This window comes from Martes martes, assembly GCF_963455335.1.
Source record: "Martes martes genome assembly, chromosome: 9".
NCBI classification, from domain to species: Eukaryota; Metazoa; Chordata; class Mammalia; order Carnivora; family Mustelidae; genus Martes; species Martes martes.
The window spans coordinates 104633109-104653120 of NC_137896.1; the positions used below are offsets into that span (position 1 = coordinate 104633109).

Sequence of the window (20012 nt, forward strand, 5' to 3'; positions counted from 1 at the left end):
GAAGTCAGGGATTTGGGCTGGAGGTCTTTACTGCTCCTAGCCTTGGGACCCTGGTGCAGAAGTTGTCAGGATCAGGAGGGTCTTAATAGGAAAAATGCCTTGCATTTGAATAAACACATGCAAGCTTTCCCTCCCCACCATTTTTTTTTTTTAATTACACACTTAATCATAAATTTCTCCTGCTTTTCTAGGAGCAAGGGAACAAACCAAGTCAGGGAAATTGTGACAGAAAAATGACAGGGAGCCACTGGAAGTTACATTCTTATTTGTAATTTGTTTTTTGTTTTGTTTTGCTTTTTAATTTTTCTAGAAAAAAAAAAAAAACACAACCAGGGGAATTTATATGACAAACTATCCGTGTCAGGATGGCAGGGGAAAAGAGAAAGGCCAGAGTGTGGGGAAGCTAATAAAAAGTGGGTTCCGAGTCACGTGGAACGGTCCACAGGGTCATGTCTGGGTCCTCATGAGATGACTAGTCACTTTGGCATGCGTGTTTGGTGCCCGCTCTCTTGGTCTGCCTGCTTAGACCCTCATGGTCAGAGAGAGCTGGCCACACCCTGGAGATCTGCCAAAGGCAAACTCAGACTTTACAGAAAGACGTAAGACTTAATTTAGCTCCTTGGTTTTGTGCTCAGGTATCATACTGCAGTCTTTTTTGCCTAAAGGAAGAGTCTGGAAGAATGAGAGTCACCCTGGGACACACTTTGGCATCAGAGTGAACTCCAGGCAGCCGCTCACTCATGCACAGACATGGTCTTCGCCTCCCACACAGGCATCTGTCCAGACATCCCCAGGCAAACTCGCTGAAGAAGGACGAGGGACAGACAGTCCCTTTCTAGCCACAATTCGACAGTGGTATCCACTCTCCAGTCTTGCTCTATTGCCTGTGAAAGGAAATTGGGATCCAATCTGCTTTTCAGCTCAGCACCGGACACTGATTCCAAAGAAGCTTGGCCATCTGGATCCACGTTGAAGGTCTCTCAAGTTTCTCCCACTTTGTGCCCCAGATCTCCAGGCCCAGCATTCAGCCAGACCCAGAGCTGTGTGTGGCTGACGGGACAGAGTGATGGCTGGGCAAGAAAGAGCTGGGAGCGCACGGCAAGACCAGAGTACATTCAAGAAGAGAAAAGGGGCATGCAGCAAGCTGTTGCCCCAAGTCACAGTCTAGGGGACATACTGAGCCTGAAGGATGCAGCCAGGTCTGCTGCTCTGACGGGCTGGTTCTGGGACCTCACGCAACAGGACCCCACTGGTTGCGGTTCCTATGTGCTGCATGGCGGGTTTCCTGCCCTGCTACGGCCCCTGTTCCTGCACAGAGGCCAGGTTACATCTCAGTGCCACAGTCCTGAGGAGCACCACGCTGGCCAGCCAGCCAGGCCACAGTCCTCAGCCCTCAGGGCCGGGGCCAACAGGGCTCTGGGTTCCACAGGAAGGGCCCAGGGAGCCGGGTCGCGGTGGGGGAGGAGGCAAGGGAAGAGGCTGCATTCTTCTGGGAGAGGTTCGGGGAGGAGCTGCCTGGGGGAAGCCGTGGCCCAAAACACTGCTGAGCCAAAAGGAATGGGATAAAATGTCTGAAAAAACGACAACAGGCTTGTCGCTAGTTTAAAAAGAGTATTGTTGCTGTTGGTTGGTTCTGCTTTTTCCTTTTAAAACCACTCACATTTTAAAAGGTGAAGGGGCTAGGGAGACGTGGCCCGCCCTTACTCCGATCCTTTATGGGCACCAGGGGGCCTCAGGCCCATGCCAGCTGCTGCGCTCCCTGCCTGGGCTCCAGCCACCCACACAAAGGCAGGGCGGAAGAGTGCAGGCTCAGCTTCCTGACAGCAATTCCTTCTTCCCATAAAACCAGACGACATGTGATGGGAAGTCCAAAGAGTAAAGTGCAGAGAATTCCATGGAGCGGGCGGCCAGGGGCTGCAGCACTCCAAGTAGGAATTGAGGGTGGGGATCAGTCCAGGGCTACAGCGGTGGGACAAACACTGACTGTTACGAAATGAGCCTACAGGGCCCAGTCCCCTTTCCCTCTGGATCTGCTGACACTTCTATCTGTAAGTCCCCACCGTCAGCAGCTCCCCAGGGAAAGTCCCAGTTTCAAAGCTATGGCCCATGAAGGGAGAAAACTTGTATGACCATCCCTGGTTGGTAATGACTAGTGACCACAAAGGGACAGGAAGGTGATGAGAGGGGAAACAGTGCATTATATAAAATCTGTGAATCCCAGGTTTCGAGAGCAGGGATACATGAACCACCCTAAAGGCAGAGTCTCTCCTGGGAAGGTTTGGTGAAATGGTCAGGATCCTACCAGTGAGGCCTGCTGGGGAGAGGAGCTCCTCTGGGTTTGAGAGGCGCTGCAGAGTGGGGAGGGGCTGCTGCAGAAGAAAGCCCTGGGCCAGCATTAGGGTGTGTAGGCCGGGGGCGGCTGGAATTGGTTGATGACCTCATACTCTGCTGGGTAGGGCTCATTCTCCTCCATCTCGGACAGCAGCTCCAGGGCCTGCTCCTCCTCCTCCGTGGGGTAGTGGCGCAGCAGGTTGGCTGCCGTGGCCAGGATTGAGGCCCCACCAGCTCCTGCTACCAGGTAGAAACTAACAGCAAAGGTGACATAGACCTGGGACCCATGGTACTTCTTATGTTGCTGCTGCTGGGCCAGGATGAGTTCGGAAGCCCAGTAGGAAAAGCCGATGACAGTGGCACACTGCAGGACTGGGAGACAGAGAGACAGCAGAGAAGGGAAGTTAGGAGAAGATCATCTTGCAGCCAGGATGCTTCAAGAACCAACTGAGCCTCTCCCCAAACCCCATTCACAGAGAACTTGCCTGCTCCCAGACCCTGTGATGGGGAGCTTTCTTGGCCATGGGATTCTCCGGCGGGGACAGGGATGGGGATGGGGGCTGGGGCCAGATGCCTGACTCCTTCTGGGCCAGAGTCTTTCTGTTTCCAGAATTTGGAATTGGGATACCAGGCTGCTAGAAGTCACTGGGTGCTTGAAAGGGACACACCGGGTCATGCAGTTGGGGGGCCGGAGTCGGCACCATCACAAGTCAAAATCAACACAGCAGCCCAGTCAGGAGGGAGACGAGAAGCTGCATCGAAGCAGAGAAAGGTTGCGTGCAGAGGAGCCAGAAAAAGAGAGTCTGATGAGACCATGCATTCCAGGGGAGACACAGTGAGACACCCTGGTTCCCTCCCTGCTCGTAGTGGGCCCCATGAGCCCCACTGAGCTTCAGCTCCAGTTCTCAGCATTGAGATTTCTTGCGGAATACTAACAATGGTCCCCTTCTACAGCTGGGCTGAGTGGGTTTGTGGTCCTGGCAGGCATACATGCAAACGCAAGCAGCAAGTCGCTATCACAGTCCATTGCTTTGTGAAAGGCTAGAGCCGAAAGGAGCACCTGGAATGGTATCTGCTCACAGAAGCCCCTTCGTCCCCATCTGCAACTCCAGACCGGCGCCTCCGCCCTGTGGCAGTTCCTTCCCCACGGCGAGCAGGCCCACACTTACCTGTGAGGATGTGGGCGAAGGCATAGCGACGGGTGATCTTCAGGGCTGGATGCTTGGGCCCAAAGACATCGAGGAGGAACGCAGAGAGACTACACAGGATGCCCAGGAAGCAGAAGGCAGCGATGACCCGCAGGAGCAGTACTGTCTGGGGATTCATGCAGAAATCTGTAGGGGAAGAACGAAATCTTCAGGGCCCCACGTCCTCCCAAAGTCCTCCTGCTGGGAAGAGCTTGTCTCTCCCACCCCCCGCTGCCCTCGCCCCAGTCCTGGGGAGTCAGCAGAGTATGGTGAGGGGGCTGCGTCTCAGCTCCTGCTCCTGCTCCCAGCCGTCCTGCAGAGGAGAAGAACTGCAGACAGGCTCCCCTGTGCCTCAAGTCCTTCTTTCCAACAAAATCACTCTAAGTGCAGGGCTCCACTTCCTTGTACTTGCCACACTCTGCTAACCATTTGTAAAGACCCTGACAATTAGCCTGACATGTCAGCCCATTCTGCTAAAGCGTGCTTTAGACTGGCAGGAAAAGCCCACTGAGTTCTGAGCTGAGACAGCCACAGAGGCCGATTAATGCTGTCTATCCAGTCACTCATTCAGTCCCTTGAAAGACGCTGAAGCGGTTTAGAGAAACACAGAATTAAAAGTGCTGAATAAGGGGCGCCTGGGTGGCTCAGTGGGTTAAGGCCTCTGCCTTCGGCTCGGGTCATGATCCCAGAGTCCTGGGATCGAGCCCCGCATCGGGCTCTCTGCTCGGCGGGAAGCCTGCTTTCCTTCCTCTCTCTCTGCCTGCCTCTCTGCCTACTTGTGATCTCTGTCTGTCAAATGAATAAATAAAAAAAAAAAATCTTAAAAAAAAAAAAAAAAAAAAAAAAAAGTGCTGAATAAATTAGGAAAGATGGCAGACCAGACTTTCACATTTATTTCTGCTCCCTCCCTGCACCCTACGAAAACAAAAGAAGGAAAAATTTAAGGCATAAACCCACACAAAGAGGAAAGGGGCAAAACAAAATTCTGGGAACCAGAAATTAAAAAGAGTTGGACCTACTTAGAAGGGACTTAAGGGACTAGATTAGCTCAAGTCTAAGCCAGAAGTGTGAAAAGCTAAGAAGAGACTAGTTTATTCCACAAAAGCCTGACAGACTCCGAAACTGACACCTTCTAAAATGAGGGTGAAGCTATTGACGGGTGCATGCTCTTGCTCCACCACAATGAAGGAGTGAACCAAGAAAAAGGAAGATGCTCAAACAGGAGACCCAACATTTAGAGTGTCTCCAGGGTCAAGGAGAAGGGAGATCCCAGGATGACGACCATATATAGACACATAAAGTGAACTTCTAAGACTTTTAACACCTTTTTTAAAAACAAAATTGATCTAGACAACACCATCAGTCCAGTTTTATATCTATTTAGTTTTTTATCTATGTGAACTAGCGCTCTCAGAAACACACAGAATAAAGGCTGATCCAAAAAGAAACCATTTTAAGCTTTGATAAAGAGAAATGGGCCTTAACTTCCTCTCTTTCCTCTAGTCTAGAGGTGGGCAAGTTCTTCTTTCATTTAGGCCATGGGTTGTCAGCTAATTTGGGACAATTTGGAAACGGCTGGCAGTACTTAGACCATAGGCTCTTTTCCTGGGTCCTGATCTCAGGCAGAGAGGCTGTGGGATCACAGCAAGCAGCCCATGGTAATTCCCATGCAGGTGGGGCCAAGCCCTACATTCCCAGAAACACTGATCCTGAACCTAGAGGAAAGTAGACTGTGGCTTTGAAGTCCAAGAACCTGGAAGGGGACCTGACCCCCACAAGGCAGACTCAAACCAACAGACAGTGACATCCCTGGGTCTTGGGTAGAGTCTGGCCTCCCATACTGAAGAACCAGACCAGGTTATCAAGAGACTCTGAGCCTTTGTGACAGCACACACTCCCTGCCTCAGGCTCAGAATTCACCAGGCAGATGCTGGCTTAGTCCACACCAGACTCCTGAGCCTTGATCTAGCTACAGATCTTCCATTAAGCTGCCCCAGAATTATCTGCCACTCTCCTGTCAGCTAACCATCTGTCTGGGCCCCAGTCTTCCAGCCTGGGAAACTGTCTGCGGCCAGGAGGCTTCCTTTGTGTAAGATCGGCCAGCAACCAGGGCTAGCCTTCACTTAACCCAGCCCTGCGGAGCTGGCCTGAAGGAGCCTAGAAACCCACCGGCCTCTCTGCAAGCAAAGCTCCCAGAGGGAGACGCTGTTTCCTGCCTTTATTGGTGTACCTTTAAAAGCTCTCTGAGACAGCTCCTATTGGGCTCCACCTGGCAGGCAGCAGGGATGGGGCAGGACTAGTGTTCTAGGACATCTGAGAATAACCTGAGAGCGGCAGGGCTCACATCGTGCTCTGAGCTGCAGCAGGCTCTGTTCTGATTCCAGCAGAGTTCCTTAATGTGGCCAGGTACTCAGAGTGGTGCTGTAATTGTGGTTCTTAAAAATCAACTCAACTTGAACCATTACTTTTCTTCCCCAAAGACTTATTTATTCATGAGAGCAAGTGAGCACATGCACAAGCGCAGGGGAGAGAGGGCCAGAGGGAGAGAGACTCCCAAGCAGACTGTGCACTGAGTGCGTAGCCCAATGTGGGGCCAATCTCAGTCCCTGAACTTACAACCTGAGCCGAAACCAACAGTAGGAGGTAAGCCGGCTGCACCTTCCAGGTGCCTAACAATTAGTTTTCACTGAAGAAAGAAATACACCAGGGCTGAATTCAGACACTTTCTTCAGCTGCAGAGGGAGTACAGGATGTCCATTTTATTACCATCCTTAAAAATGTACACTTATTATGTACACCCCTTATGTCTTATGTTTCATAATACTCTTATTTCAATAATAAGGAAAACTTGCACATGATAAGAAGATTCAGGGAAGATATTCCTCCCGTTCCTAATGTCCAACTGCCCCTCCCAAGAGACAAACATTGTTGGTTGTTTCTGGTGTACCCCTCCAGGAACAGCCTGTGCACCCAGAGGGGTCAAAGGTTATTCTAGTTGGGGTGTCAGGCTGGCTCAGTCAATAGAGTGTGTGACTCTTTATCTCAGGGTCATGAGTTTAAGCCCCACAATGGGCATGGAGCCGACTTAAAAAAAAAAAAAGATGTTATTTTGGTTAAGCCTCCCTGCACTCCGGGGGATTCATCACACAGCTCAAAAGAGAACTCAGAGGCTCCAGGAGGTTACGTGACCTCCTCCAGGTCACACAGTGGATGGAGTTAAGACCCCAAACCTGCATTAGGCTCCCTTGCACCATGATGCTCAGAATCACCAAGCACCAGAGTTAGCAGTTTCATTTTTCCCTGATGGACATAATTAATCTAACCCTAAAGGGCAGTCTTTGAATGGAGGGTCCAAACCTAAAAGGAATGCTGTCAGAGTCACCGCCAGAGCCAGCAGCTGCTGAGCTCACTAAGGGAATAGCTGGAAGCATGAAACCTCCTCTAGGCAGGAAAGATTTGGCTCATGAAGCCATGAAGAGTGCTTACACTGGCAGTTACTGGGCAATATCTGCTTGATGTGGTCTAGGCTTCTGCAGCCATCAGAGCCTGGCTCTTAGAAGCAGCGGGGACACCGGAAAGGCACCAGACGTGGCACCAAATCCTAGAGGGACCACAGACTGTGTTAGCTCCAGCAAGTCACTTAGCTGCCCTCATGCAGCCAGTGAAAGCTGTAACACCTGCTCCCCATACACAGGGCTGTGCTGCTAGTCGCCTCACGCCATGCCAGGAACGAGCCCGTAGGGCCTGCCACCAGCCTACTCCCTCGGCACGGGGTCGTACAGCTGGGCCACCACGGCGTCGTCCCTGGTGTGCCTTTCCTCCTTCCACTGGTACTTCGTCAGCACACATCAGCCAGTGTGGGCCGGGGCAAGAGCCCACTAAAGCCAGACTAAGGTTCCGCCCGGCCAGCGTGATGATATGATGCAGAGAAAGAGCCTCTGACCCAAAACTCAAATGGGTTTTGTTTCAACATGACTGCCTTCTCCACTCCAAAGCCGTGAGTGAACCCTCAGGCTTGGTGGGGAAGCCAAACATAAACTTCCCTTGGAGTGATGCTTACAGATACACTGTCTCAGAGCACACAGAGAAGCTCGGTGGAGTTATCCCAGACACACTCGGAACCCCGCTCTGACTCTCCTCGGGTCAGGATCTCCCATGTCTGTTTCCCAGACTGATGACTGGCAGGGGGAGCAACGAATGCCCAGCGCCTCGAGGGCTGCTCAGGGGAAGCAAAATCCCCAACGGTGATGTATGTATGATTTTATTTGTGGAGAGAAATGGCACACGGGGCAGGGTCCTAATTTTAAATTCAAACAAGTGGTGCAGTGTATACACTCTGGTAAGACAGAGAACACAGCCCATTCTCCCGTTGCGCTGTTTATTTTGGTAATTATTGCTGACTGTCCCCTCCAGTCACCAGAGAAGAAGGCAGCTCCTGTGTAATAGGATCCCAAGGAATTGACTTTGCCCAAGGTCACTGGTGAGTCACTGGGTTGGATCTGTTTTGAAGGCCCTGGCTCTTCCCATCTACCTGCCCATTGCTCCCATTACAGGCAGGAAGAGTAAAGTGGCTTCTAGACAGTTCCATTCTTCTGTCTCATCTTCCCTCCCTTTGGCCTTCACTGGAGTCCCTGGGAGTTAAAGACCCTTCCCCAGGGCCCGTATCCTTCTCCGCACTCGGCTCGGCCATCCCACCTGTGTAGCCCACTGTGACTTTTGGGCTTCCAGACAGGTTTCTAACACAGGACTCCGACAGGGCCCTCTAGTGCCTGGCTGGGTATCACCAGATACTAGCTTCTAGTAGAGCTGCCTCTGGGGACAGGCCCCACGGGGTTGGGGAGGGGGGCAGGCGTCAGAAGTGCCAGCTGCATTAGTCACCACCCAGCAGGCGCACTGGCCCTTCCTGGTAGGGCCTTGCATTTCCAGCGGCTTGTTGTCAACTGTGATTCATTGACTTCAACCCCCCAAACTTCCTCGTTCTCCAAAGATGCTTCCTGAAGTTGTTGTCAGAGCTGCCCTTTGCTGGCCACACTCAATAGAGAGGGCTGGGGCTCAGAAGGAATGATTATCTGTGCCCCTCCCCCTTGCTTGGGGCCACCAGCAGTCTGAGCAAATCTCTGGACCTAGGCCTGGCAAAGAGCTGTGTGAGAAGCAGGCACCCCCTGGGGGAGCGGAAGGATTCAGGACCAAATCTGTTCAGGCAGCCAGCATTGGCTAAAGCCTTCTGGAGATCTGCAAATGACAGCGGGAGGGTGAGTGGCTTTGCCTCAGGCTCACTGACTTGAGCCAGAATGTTGAGGGAATGAGGGATAAGAACCACAGCTTCGGCGGGACTTGTGAGAAAAACTCCACTAGAATCGGGAAATAATAAGCCTTGGACAACTCTGATGGAAGGAAAAAGAAACCTAGAGTGTGCTCAGGTCCGATGGGAAGAGTGGGGTCCACAGCACGCACACCAGCTCTGTGCCTCTAAGCCCGTGGTACCTGACCTCCCTGAGCCTGCAACCTCTGTGAACTGGAGGTGGGGCAGCACCTATCCAATAAAGACACTTAGGAGAAACTAAAGCCAGACATGGTGTGTGCCTAGGACAATGCCTGGCACTCGGGCAGGGGGCTGAGAAACAGGAGGGCACTGCTCCGAGGCCTACCAGCCCTGCCCATCCTCCTTCCCCTGCACAGACCTGATAAGGCCTGTTTTCCCTCTGGTAGCATCTACTGCCATCACATCTGTGCCCCAAAGCTCCGCTCCCTCCCAAGATAGAGAATATCCCAGGCTTCCATGTTAGGACATGGGTTAGGCCCTAAGGATCAACAAAATCGCATAGTATAGCCCGTGTCTAAAGGCCCACTGGGTAGCAGAAACCCAACAGGTACAGAGTAAAGGAAGAAGAAGCAATTGGGCCCTCCTAATTCTTTGCCTTCTTCTGTGATGGTTCGTGAGGTACCACGGTCACCTGTCTTATTAGTGGACACCCGTGTGCTCCTAGCTTACAACAGCCAAGAAAATGGCCACAGAAAAGCAGGTTCAAACTATCCATGGGTTGGGGTGCCTGCGTGGTTGAGCATCTGACTCTTGGTTTTGGCTCAGGTCACAACCTCGGGGTTGTGGGTCCAAACCCCATGTTGGGCTCCACACTCAATGTGGGGCCTGCTTGTTCCTCTCCCACTGCCCCCCCCATAAAAAAAAATCTTAAAAGAACCACACAAGCAAAAAACTATCCATGGGTTAAGATCCCTAAACACATGAGTAAATGTAATGTAAAGATTAAGGCAGCATGCTTTATAAAAGACAAAATCTGGCTTTAAAAACTTCTTAAAAAAGGCAAATATATATGTAAACAAAGGAGAACCTGCATCAAGAATTTATTTTTATTTTTCAATGCCTTTGACAAGGGTGCACTCCAAAGTGGAGTAGACAGGAGGTCATTCTCAATGACGCAGAAGTAAAGCAAAGGTTAAGACGCACACGAGACAGCATCATTTTGCACTGGAGTCAATGCAGCTGTGCCCCCAGCTCTGTGGCCCTGGAGAGATCACTTCATGTCTGAGCCAAGCTTCCTTGACCTCTGGAAACAAGGATCAGAGTGCCTCCCCCTCCATCATACGAACTTGGTGAGCCTCCCCAGGAATGATTTGAAAGGGAGAAGAAGCACCATAAACTCTCTCCTGGCTTGTAAGAGATACCACGTCCCCGAAACCCTGGAACAGCAAGGGATCGATGGCAAAGACCTGGATGGAGTGGTGGAAAGGCAGCAGTTGTGCTCCAAAAAAGGCACCGTGCTGAGGGAAAAACCATCCAGACTCCACACCAGCTTGATGGCCTTTCTGCCACCAGCTATAGGCCAGACAAAAGCTACATGTCCAGAGGCCTCCATCATCGTGTGTATAACTTGGGTCTTAATGAGCCAAACCAGCACAGACCATCATCATGGTGAAATCTGGAAATAAACCAGACACTCCCAACCTGTTCTCTACAAAATTATGCTAAGGCCTTAAAAACTCAGAGATGCAAAACAGCAAGAGAACTCTTGGAGAAAGGCAACATTAGGCTACAAGGTTACGGCTTTTCAGACTAGACCTGTATATAAGCCACAGCACAGAAGGGAATTTGACCTTTTCACCAAATCCCAGGGCCTGAATCCTTAAAGAGGCAATTTGTGAAGATATCTAATGCTTCTGATACATGGGGTAATAAATATCTGGAATGTACCATAGCCCCAGGGGGTGGTCCAGAGAGGAAAATATGAAGACCTTCACAAATGGTTCAAAAGACCTTGGGGGTGATGAACTGTGCTGTTACTAAAGGCTTCTTGGGGTCCTTTGACCATTTTTTGGGTAGAAGCCAGGCAAGTGCAGTCTTGCCCTCACACAGCCTTTATTCTCATTACTGGAGACAGGGCTGGGCAGGATGACCTATGGGATTCCCTGGAACAGCCCCCCACTCCCACCCCCAGTAAAGAGCACAGTCCCTTTCTCCTTTGCTCTGCCTGCCTAGCTAGGAAGCAGGATGATGAACAAAGCAACCTTACCTCAGTCAAGACCACTTGTAAAGGTTCCAAGAGTCAAATTCCAATTGTTTTTACTGAGAGTGGCAACGAAACTGACTTCTGGTTATGGAAAATGCCATAGACTCCCTTTTTTTCTACCAAAAATTCCATTATAGCAGAACTCCAAAATATCTTTTAAAATCCAGCCACATTAAAAAAAAAAAAGTTCCTTTCCTCCCTTCAACAGGCTGACCCAAGAACCCTTCCCATATCCCATGGGTTCCTTAGAAGGGGGCAGCTAATTGTGATGCCTAGCACCCTTATCTGTTCTCAATACACAGAGCCCTTCCGCCAGCAGAATCCGAAAATAGCAGCAGTCCAGATTAGCATGGCGTGAGAAGTAGGTGCCTGGCTGAATAACATCAGAATTAATGAGGGGCCAGACCCCAAACAGAGCCACCTGGTGGGCATGAACACTAGGCAGGAATGGGGCTGCTTCCTTCAAGCCAAGTGCCTTCCCCTGGCTATCTCTGTTCCAGCCCGCACCACATTCCGCTCTCAGCCAAGGAGGCTCTATCACTCAGAAAGAAGAGGGCCGGCGCGCAGCACCCTCACCTTTCAGCAGGTCCGGGTGCACGTAGCCCAGCACGTCGGAGACCCCCAGCTCCTGGCGGGAACAGGTGCCACCGTGGATGTGCAGCCAGGCAGGCTCGGCGAGGGCAGTGCACAGCGCCGTGATGGACAGGGCACCCGGCAGAGCCGAGGCCAGGCTACGCTCCGGCTGCTTGGGCAGAGCACTGCCTCCCGGGCTCCTCCGCCGGCGCCCGCCGGGCAGCCCTGCGCCTCCGGGGGCGTACATGCCCGGGGCCGCCCGCCGTCGCTCCGAGGTCGCTGCTGGTCACCGCGGACCTCCGCAGGGCGCGCTGAGCCTGCCTGTCCCGGGGAGGAGAGCAAGACGCTGGGTTCACAGAAGGAGAGGCCGGCACAGCGGTGTTAGGGCCCACACCGAAGGATAGGGGGTGGGACCTGGGGCCAAGCACAGACAGAAGGGCTGCAGGGAGTCGGGGGTGGGGGGCGGGGACGGGGTCCTTGGAATGGGGCTGCGGAGATGCGGAACAGGGACCCGGAGAGGACTGCGAGCCGGTCGGGATCTGGGCAGACCGGAGTTGGGGCGCGGGTATCGGTTACCCATGCGAGAGACACCCGGCTCTGGGGTCTCGGCTAGAGAGTGCCGAGGGGTCGAGGACCAGACTGGGCCGCTAGGATCGGGGATCCGGGATCTGGGAACAGTGCTCAGGCTACGACCTGTGGCCAGAAACGACCCTCCACCACACCGACCCCTGTTCCTCACCGGTCAGCAGGCCTCAAGGCCGGTATGGCGCCGCTCCGTTCCGTCACGGGCTCTGCAGCTGCCTGGGGCAAAGCGATCCCAGGCCCTAAACCCGCAACGCCCGGACCGACCCGGGCCCGATCCACTTCCGGCTTCCTCCACCTCTGCCTCCGCCTCCTCCGGCACCCCGCCCCCTCCCTCGCGCGCGTCACAGCCTGGGCGCGCCCCCGGCTCCCTGCGCAGGGCCTCACGGGACTGGTAGTTCGAGGCTGCCCCGCGGTACTTGCCGCCAGGCGTGCCAAGCTGACTACAACTCCCAGAGGGCAGCACGGCCGCAGCGGCGGGCACCTGAGTTCCCAGGACAACCCTGGCCCTCCGGCGGAAGCGGCGGTATCCGAGGGCCGTCTGAGGCCGTAGTGGGCGTCGCGGGGGTTTGAGCCGTGGAATTCGCGGTCGGCGCGACCACCTCTGCCCACCTCCTCAATACACTGCTCTGGGCCGCCATGAAGGACTCGCTGGTGCTGCTGGCTCGCGTCCCGGCACACCCGGACTCCCGCTGCTGGTTCTTGGCCTGGAACCCCGCGGGAACCCTCCTGGCGTCGTGCGGTGGTGACCGTAGAGTCCGCATCTGGGGCACGGAAGGTCAGTCCCGGCCTCGCTGGACGACCCCTGCTGCAGAGGGTTCAGCTTGCGCATAGTGTGGGTGCCGGGCTCAGGGAGTGCGCAGCCTTTGGGGCAAGCCGACCCGCAATGAGGTTACAGGCCAGGGGGGAAGGAGGGAAAAGCCACCTTCAAGTTAGACGTTATCCACTCTAGGAAAGACTTTTTGGGTGAAGGAGTCGGCAAGTATTGGAAGCAAAAACATCCATAGGTTGGAAATATTGAGGGAATTGTGATAGTTGCTGAGACCGGAAAAGGAGAGAAGGGTGTTAGGAATGTAGTCCCCAGAGTAATTTACTACACGATGTGAAGTTTAAATTTTATCCTGAGGGAATTTGGGAACCGTTGACAGTTTTAAATCAGAAAGGGGACTCCTCTGATTTATTTTAGATTCCTGCAGAGGAAGTAGAGGAAGTAGTTAGTTACAGCTTTTTGAAAGCCTGTATTGTTTTGTTTTTTAAAAGATTTTATTTATTTGACAGGCAGAGATCACAAGTAGGCAGAGAGGCAGGCAGAGAGAGAAAGAGAGAGGTGGAAGCAGGCTCCCTGCTGAGCAAAGATTCCCTATGCAGGGGTCAATCCCCTGGGATCATGACCTGGGCCAAAGGCAGAGACTTTAACCCACTGAGCCACCCAGGCGCCCCTGAAAGCCTGTTGTTAAATACACCAATTAAGCCCAGCTTGGTAAGCGCAGTTTGGCTCCGGCTCCGGTTACAGTACTAACCCCCATTATCCATCTGCATTGATAGTGCTTCTGCACCTTCTTGTGCACCCAGCTCCAGAGCTTGACCTGTCATTTGCTTTTAGGTGACAGCTGGATCTGCAAATCTGTCCTTTCTGAAGGCCACCAGCGCACTGTGCGGAAGGTGGCCTGGTCTCCCTGTGGCAATTACCTGGCCTCCGCCAGTTTTGATGCTACCACTTGCATTTGGAAAAAGAACCAGGATGACTTTGAGGTAACCAGGCTGGATGGGAGCAGGATTGTTGTCCTTTTGCTCCCCATGGCTGGTTCAGGAACCTGAGCCAACCTGGACTAGCTTGGCTGTACCTATGAAAAAAACACCAGAGGTCTTAGTTGCTTGATTCTTGTTTTTCTTCTGTTTTCACAGTGTGTAACTACTCTGGAGGGCCATGAAAATGAGGTCAAGTCAGTGGCTTGGGCCCCTTCTGGCAACCTCCTTGCTACCTGCAGCCGAGATAAGAGTGTGTGGGTCTGGGAAGGTGAGTCTAGATCCTTCCAGATGTGGTTGGGAGCTAGTGAACAGACATCCCCCTCTGTGTCCTGATAAGAGTCAGCTCATGGGGTCTTTTCTTTTTCCCTCCCACAGTTGATGAAGAAGATGAGTATGAATGTGTCAGTGTCCTCAACTCTCATACACAGGATGTCAAACATGTGGTTTGGCACCCAAGCCAGGAGGTAAGAGACTGGTTTATTGGTGGGAAGGGATTTTGGTGTGGAGGGTTGTACCCAGCCTTCCTCTGCTCTTCAGCCTCCACCTGAGGATCTCTATCTGTGACCGAAAGACATTATTAATCCCTTTCCAAAGACAGAGTGCTGGGACTGTCCTAGCTGGGAGAGGTCTTGGAACTCTAGGCACTTCCTGAACCATATAGACAAGTGCTGTGTTTCCCCCCTTCCTCTCAGCTGTTAGCCTCTGCCAGCTATGATGACACAGTGAAGCTGTACCGGGAGGAAGAAGATGATTGGGTATGCTATGCTACCCTTGAAGGCCATGAATCCACTGTGTGGAGCTTAGCCTTTGACCCCAGTGGCCAGCGCTTGGCATCTTGCAGTGACGACCGTACTGTGCGTATCTGGCGCCAGTATCTACCGGACAATGAGCAAGGTGAGGGGCCAGTAAGAGCTAAAGGAGACTCCTGAGGTTTACAGTGTACTAAGGGTCTAAGACACAAAGGTGAATCACAGCAAATTGGAGTAGAAAGGGACATGTGGCACAAGAGGGCTCCCAAGTGAGTCCTGGCAGAATCAGGGAAGGCTGTGTGGAAGAGGAGCCATTTCACCCGAACTGGAAAATGTGTGTAAGATTTTTTTTTTTTTTTAAAGATTTTATTTATCCATTTGACAGACAGAGATCACAATAGGCAGAGAGGCAGGCAGAGAGAGAGGGGGAAGCAAGCTCCCTGCCGAGCAGAGGGCCCAATGCGGGGCTTGATCCCAGGACCCTGGGATCATGACCTGAGCTGAAGGCAGAGGCTTAACCCACTGAGCCACCCAGGCGCCCCAGTAAGATTTTAACATAAGAAGAATTTAATAAGAGAAGAGACTTCTGGTTGAGAACAGAACAGCTGAGCAAAGGCATTGAAGGTGCAAAAGCCTAAATTTACATCAGGCACTGTGATTCCTTTAGATGGAGCATAGGGCAGAAAGGATTTGGGGAGTAATATGGTGGGTCGGGTGGCTGGTTGGGCTGGTTGATGGCCTTAAAAGACAGGCTAACTGGTCAGACCTAGTCTGCAGCAGAAAGTTCTTAAAGAACAGGACCTTTCCTTCTCAGAATTCTGCTGTAAAAATCCCTGTCTGGCCACAGTATGTAAGGCAGATAAGTAAGGATAGGGACAGAGGAACAAAAATGAGGCCTGGTGATTGAAGGTGGGGGTGAGGGAGGGCAGGTAAGGAGCTCCGCCCCCGAGGTGCCCAGGACACAGACATGTCTTAGGCTCAAGAGAAGTCTGTCGTGCAGGGGTGGCATGCAGCGGCTCTGACCCCAGCTGGAAATGTATCTGCACTTTGTCAGGCTTCCACTCCAGGACCATTTACGACGTTGCTTGGTAAGACCTCCATCCCCACACCCACCCGTTTGGAGAGATTTTAGAGAAGACAAAAACCCCGTGTTTCTACCACCTCTGGGAGTATGTGGACAGAGAGCAGCTACCCTCATTTCTTCCGATCCGGCATACTGTGTACCATGCTGGCCTAGGGCCAGCTGGTCTGAGGTTCATAGGAGCACAGAACAGACTTAGAGACCCAGGCCTATAGCTACTTTTAAGTTGACAAGCTGTGAGGTCAGCACCAGCCTTGTGTTGGCGGGGGGTGGGGGTAGGTAATCACACAGCCAGAAAGATTTATTCATTTATTCTTGAAATTGGATTATTGGCTGTGGAGTTTTTATGGTTTGGCAACACTGACTCTACCCTAATGGAGTCTAGGAAAGCCGTACCATTCATATAGGAGAGTGGTCAGAGGGCAGTTCTGGCCCTAGGAATCCCATCTGTAGGAAATAATCCTAAATGATGAAAATAGTTGATATGCATCTAAGCTTTTATATTAGCAAACGTTTGGCAATGACAAAGGTGACTTTAGGGGAAGTATGGTAAAATTCAGCGGCCTATTACTGTCTAAAGAAATAGTTAAGGATGACTTGGGGATAAGGGAAGGTGCTTGTGCTAAGTGACAGAAGTGCAGTTCAGAGTCACGGCGTTTTGGGGTTGACTGGGGCAATCTAACCTAGATGGCAGCCCTTGAAGAATGAGGGGGTGATCTTTGTGTTAGGGAAGCTCTTCAGTAACAGACTTTAAGTGGAGGCCTGCAGTTTGGGAAGAGCTGCGGGAAGACTGTAATGTCTTCTGCCTAATCTGCCAGGTTGGGGAGGGAGGAGCCACCTGCATACTCACGGGTCCACATGTTCCTTCCAGGTGTCAGCTGACAGGGGCCCTGGCTACAGCTTGTGGCGATGATGCCATCCGTGTGTTCGAGGAGGATCCCAGCTCAGATCCACAGCAGCCCACCTTCTCCCTGACAGCCCACTTGCCTCAGGCCCATTCCCAGGATGTCAACTGTGTGGCCTGGAACCCTAAGGAGCAGGGGCTTCTGGCCTCCTGCAGCGATGACGGGGAGGTGGCCTTCTGGAAGTATCAGCGACCAGAAGGCATCTGAGCCACCCTGACTTTGGACAGAATCATGGTTCCCCAGAAAATGTCCTAAGACTTTCCCAGCCCTAAGAGGACCTGGAGGAGGACCCTTGACCTTCATCTAACTTGGCTCTCTTCCATTCAGTCTTGGGGAGAAGTGCAGAGCCACAGAACCACTCACTCGTCCCCTTTGACATGGGGCCCTTGGTAAAGAGCTACAGAACAGCAGTGCGTTGTGGTTATGCCACAGGTTTTGCTTGCTTGAGGGCCCAGTGTTCAGTTTTGGGGGGTGAATATAGTATTTATAGTCATCCTATCTCTGTGTAGAAGGGGTACATCTTAGGCTTTTCAGAAATTGGAAGCTTTATAGAAATAGGTCATCTGAATCCCAAGTTCTATTTCATAAGGACATTCACAACTTAAAAGAATTCCATGGTGAGTCCTTTTCTGAAATAGGTCCTGCCTTCCTGGTTTCTGGGTAAATTCGTACATTTAAGACATTCAGTCAGTATTGGAAGGAAATTTTTTAATGTAGGCTGGCTTAGAGTGAGACATACTTCTGCTTTCCCTAAGAAACTCGTGTATCTTCTGTGCCAGCCATTATGCTGTGGTGGCAACTGGAAATGCTGAAAAATCAGGAAGGGTGTGAACCCTAAGAGAGAGTTATTACTGGCTACAGGCATACATTCTCAATGGAGCAGAAAATCAGTTCTTGGGTGGGGGGCAAGAAAAATCTGAGAGACCATAATTTGTGGCTCTCTAATGAACCTCCAGTATTAAATTTTCATGGTGGGGGTGAAAAGAAAAAAGACATTGAATAAGGCTCATTAGGGGCATGATAATGAAAAAAGGTAGAGAATCACTCCTTAAGCTATCACTTCAACATCATTCAGGTTGTCTTCTGAAAGTCACTTCTGTAATGGGTTTGGACTTGAGGACCTCCCCAAAGCTATAGCCTTCACCTGATTTTTTATACCACTGAGATCATGACCTTAGATTTTGAAAAGACAGCTGAGGACGGTGTCTAGCGCAATGGCTGTCAGTGTATAGTCCCGAGAGCCTTTCAGGGGACCTGTACAGTCAGCTGTGGCAGGAGTCAAAGCAGTGGCACACCACACTAGTGGTTAGTCATCACTGCCTTGCCCTCACAGTACAAACAGTGGCAACCTCGCTTAGAAATGTCGGATAGACGGGAACCTGGGTGGCTCAGTGGGTTAAAACCTCTGCTTTCGGCTCGGTTCATGATCCCAGGGTCCTGGGATCAAGTCCCGCATCGGGCTCTCTGCTCGACGGGGAGCCTCCTTCCTCCTCTCTCTCTGCCTGCCTCTCTGCCTACTTGTGATCTCTGTCTGTCAAATAAATAAATAAAATCTTTAAAAAAAAAAAAAAAAAGAAATGTCGGATAGAGCCAGTTAAAAATTGCATTAAATCTTGACCCCCAAGAACACAGCTAACACGCTGACAGTGGGAAGCAGGATAAAGCCCTTCCGCCGCACACTGAAGTAAGGCCGTCTCGACGAAAAGCCATTGTGCAAGCTGAACTGTCTTCCTGGCGCCTTCTTGAAGAAACTAGCAAATTCTGTTACATGGACTTGGCTTATCTGGCAGACGTTTTCTGGGAAATGGATGGAGTGAGCCTTTCACTTCAAGGGAAACTGGTGGTATTGCCAATGAAAAATTAAGCTCTCGAAAAAAATTAAAATTTTTGAAAAGCTGTATTGCCACCTTGAGCCTGACATCTTCCCAACGCTTAAGACTTTTCTGATGAGATTGGTGGTATCAACAGATGTGATCTGTATGACCAAATGTGTCATTTGGAAGATCTGCCTAAATCAGTGAACAAACATTTTCCACATGACTAATGCATGATATTACAAAATCTTTCATGGTTAAGAAATTCATTCAAAGCATAAGACCAAATAAAATCTTTTTAAAAAGTGGGGTGGGGGGGCCAGGTACCTGAGTGACTCAGTAGGTTAAGCATCTGCTTTCTGCTCAGGCCCTTGCACTTGTTCAGCATGGAGCCTGCTTCTCCCTCTCCTGTCCCTCCCCCTGCCTGTGCTCTTTCTTTCAAATAAATAAAATCGTAAACTTGTAAAACCAGTGGGATATTTTTGTTAAGATCTATTTTAGAGAGCAAGAGTGGGAGTGACAGAGGGAGAGAATCTAAAGCAGAGAGCCCACTGTGGAGCTCTACCTCATGACCCTGAGATCATGACCTAAGCTTATACCAAGTCAGATGCCTGAGTGACTGCACTACCCAAGCACCCCAAGACCAGTGGTTTTAACTGAGGCTTATTTGATGAGGTTTCAGATTCCACATTGCCTTTAAAAAACTACCACTTGTGGGGTCTCAGTATAATATCAAATAGATAATCACCTGAAGAGGCTTTAATAACCCTTTTGTGGGGGTGTCTGCCTTTGGCTCCAGTCATGATCCCAGGGTCCTGGGATCGAGCCCCATGTTGGGCTCTCTGCTCAATGGGGAGCCTGCTTCTCCCACTCCCTCTGACTACCACTCTGCCTACTTGTGCTGTCAAATAAATAAATAAAAATCTTAAAATAAAAAGAGCCCTTTTCTGACTTCATATCTGGGTAAAGACAGTTCTACTTCATTTCACTTCAATAAACAATATGCAAAATTATAGAAACAGCTATGAAAATGTCTTCCATTAGAGTAGACCTGATCTAATGAGATTTGTAAAAATGTAAAATGCAGTCTTCTCCCTGGATTTGTTTTAGAAGGTATTTTTCATTAAAAAAACACTAGGTAGGGACGCCTGGGTGGCTCAGTGGGTTAAGCCTCTGCCTTCGGCTCAGGTCATGGTCTCGGGGTCCTGGGATCGAGTCCCGCATCGGGCTCTCTGCTCGGCAGGGAGCCTGCTTCCTCCTCTCTCTCTGCCTGCCTCTCTGCCTACTTGTGATCTCTCTCTCTGTGTCAAATAAAATCTTTAAAAAAAAAAAACCACTAGGTTACTGGAACGCCTGGGTGGCTCAGTTGGTTAAGCATCTGCCTTCGGCTCAGGTCATGATCCCAGGGTCCTGGGATCAAGCCCCTCTATCAGGCTTCCGTGGGGAAGCTTGCGTCTCTCTCTCAAGTAAATAAAACCTTAAAAAAAAAATTTTTTTTAAATGCATTGTTTTGTT

At 51.1% G+C, this 20012-nt stretch overlaps 2 protein-coding genes across 3 annotated transcripts; one reads left to right on the forward strand and one right to left on the reverse strand.

Annotated features, from left to right (window-relative positions):
* Positions 1 to 254: 254 nt before the first annotated feature.
* TMEM127 (transmembrane protein 127) lies at positions 255 to 12516 on the reverse strand. 2 transcript variants are annotated; one of them, XM_080814310.1, is made up of 4 exons: positions 12357 to 12516; positions 11621 to 11938; positions 3501 to 3665; positions 255 to 2703 (listed from the first exon to the last, which is right to left on the reverse strand). In XM_080814310.1, exons 2-4 carry the CDS (start codon positions 11862 to 11864, stop codon positions 2396 to 2398), a joined length of 717 nt encoding a protein of 238 aa, XP_080670436.1. In that variant the 5' UTR covers positions 11865 to 11938; positions 12357 to 12516; the 3' UTR covers positions 255 to 2395. The 2 variants fall into 2 exon arrangements, with proteins under 2 accessions (XP_080670436.1, XP_080670437.1); XM_080814311.1 differs by having other exon boundaries at positions 11621 to 11934; positions 12357 to 12488.
* A 124-nt stretch (positions 12517 to 12640) lies between these two features.
* CIAO1 (cytosolic iron-sulfur assembly component 1) lies at positions 12641 to 18960 on the forward strand. The gene is made up of 7 exons (XM_080814578.1): positions 12641 to 12977; positions 13803 to 13951; positions 14105 to 14216; positions 14324 to 14412; positions 14641 to 14842; positions 15698 to 15785; positions 16650 to 18960. The coding sequence occupies exons 1-7, from the start codon at positions 12839 to 12841 to the stop codon at positions 16888 to 16890; spliced, it is 1020 nt and encodes a 339-aa protein (XP_080670704.1). The 5' UTR covers positions 12641 to 12838; the 3' UTR covers positions 16891 to 18960.
* The last annotated feature ends 1052 nt before the right edge of the window (positions 18961 to 20012 follow it).

Bases quoted from the DNA above. Each gene is read 5' to 3' on its own strand.
- TMEM127 (XM_080814310.1), bottom strand. From the start codon at position 11,864: ATGTACGCCCCCGGAGGCGCAGGGCTGCCCGGCGGGCGCCGGCGGAGG. The intron at 3,666-11,620 runs GTGAGGGTGCTG...CTTCCCCTACAG, and splicing joins GCACCCGGACCTGCTGAAAG to ATTTCTGCATGAATCCCCAG. The intron at 2,704-3,500 runs GTAAGTGTGGGC...TCTGTCTCCCAG, and splicing joins CTTCGCCCACATCCTCACAG to TCCTGCAGTGTGCCACTGTC.
- CIAO1 (XM_080814578.1), top strand. From the start codon at position 12,839: ATGAAGGACTCGCTGGTGCTGCTGGCTCGCGTCCCGGCACACCCGGAC. The intron at 12,978-13,802 runs GTCAGTCCCGGC...ATTTGCTTTTAG, and splicing joins CCGCATCTGGGGCACGGAAG to GTGACAGCTGGATCTGCAAA. The intron at 14,217-14,323 runs GTGAGTCTAGAT...TCCCTCCCACAG, and splicing joins GAGTGTGTGGGTCTGGGAAG to TTGATGAAGAAGATGAGTAT.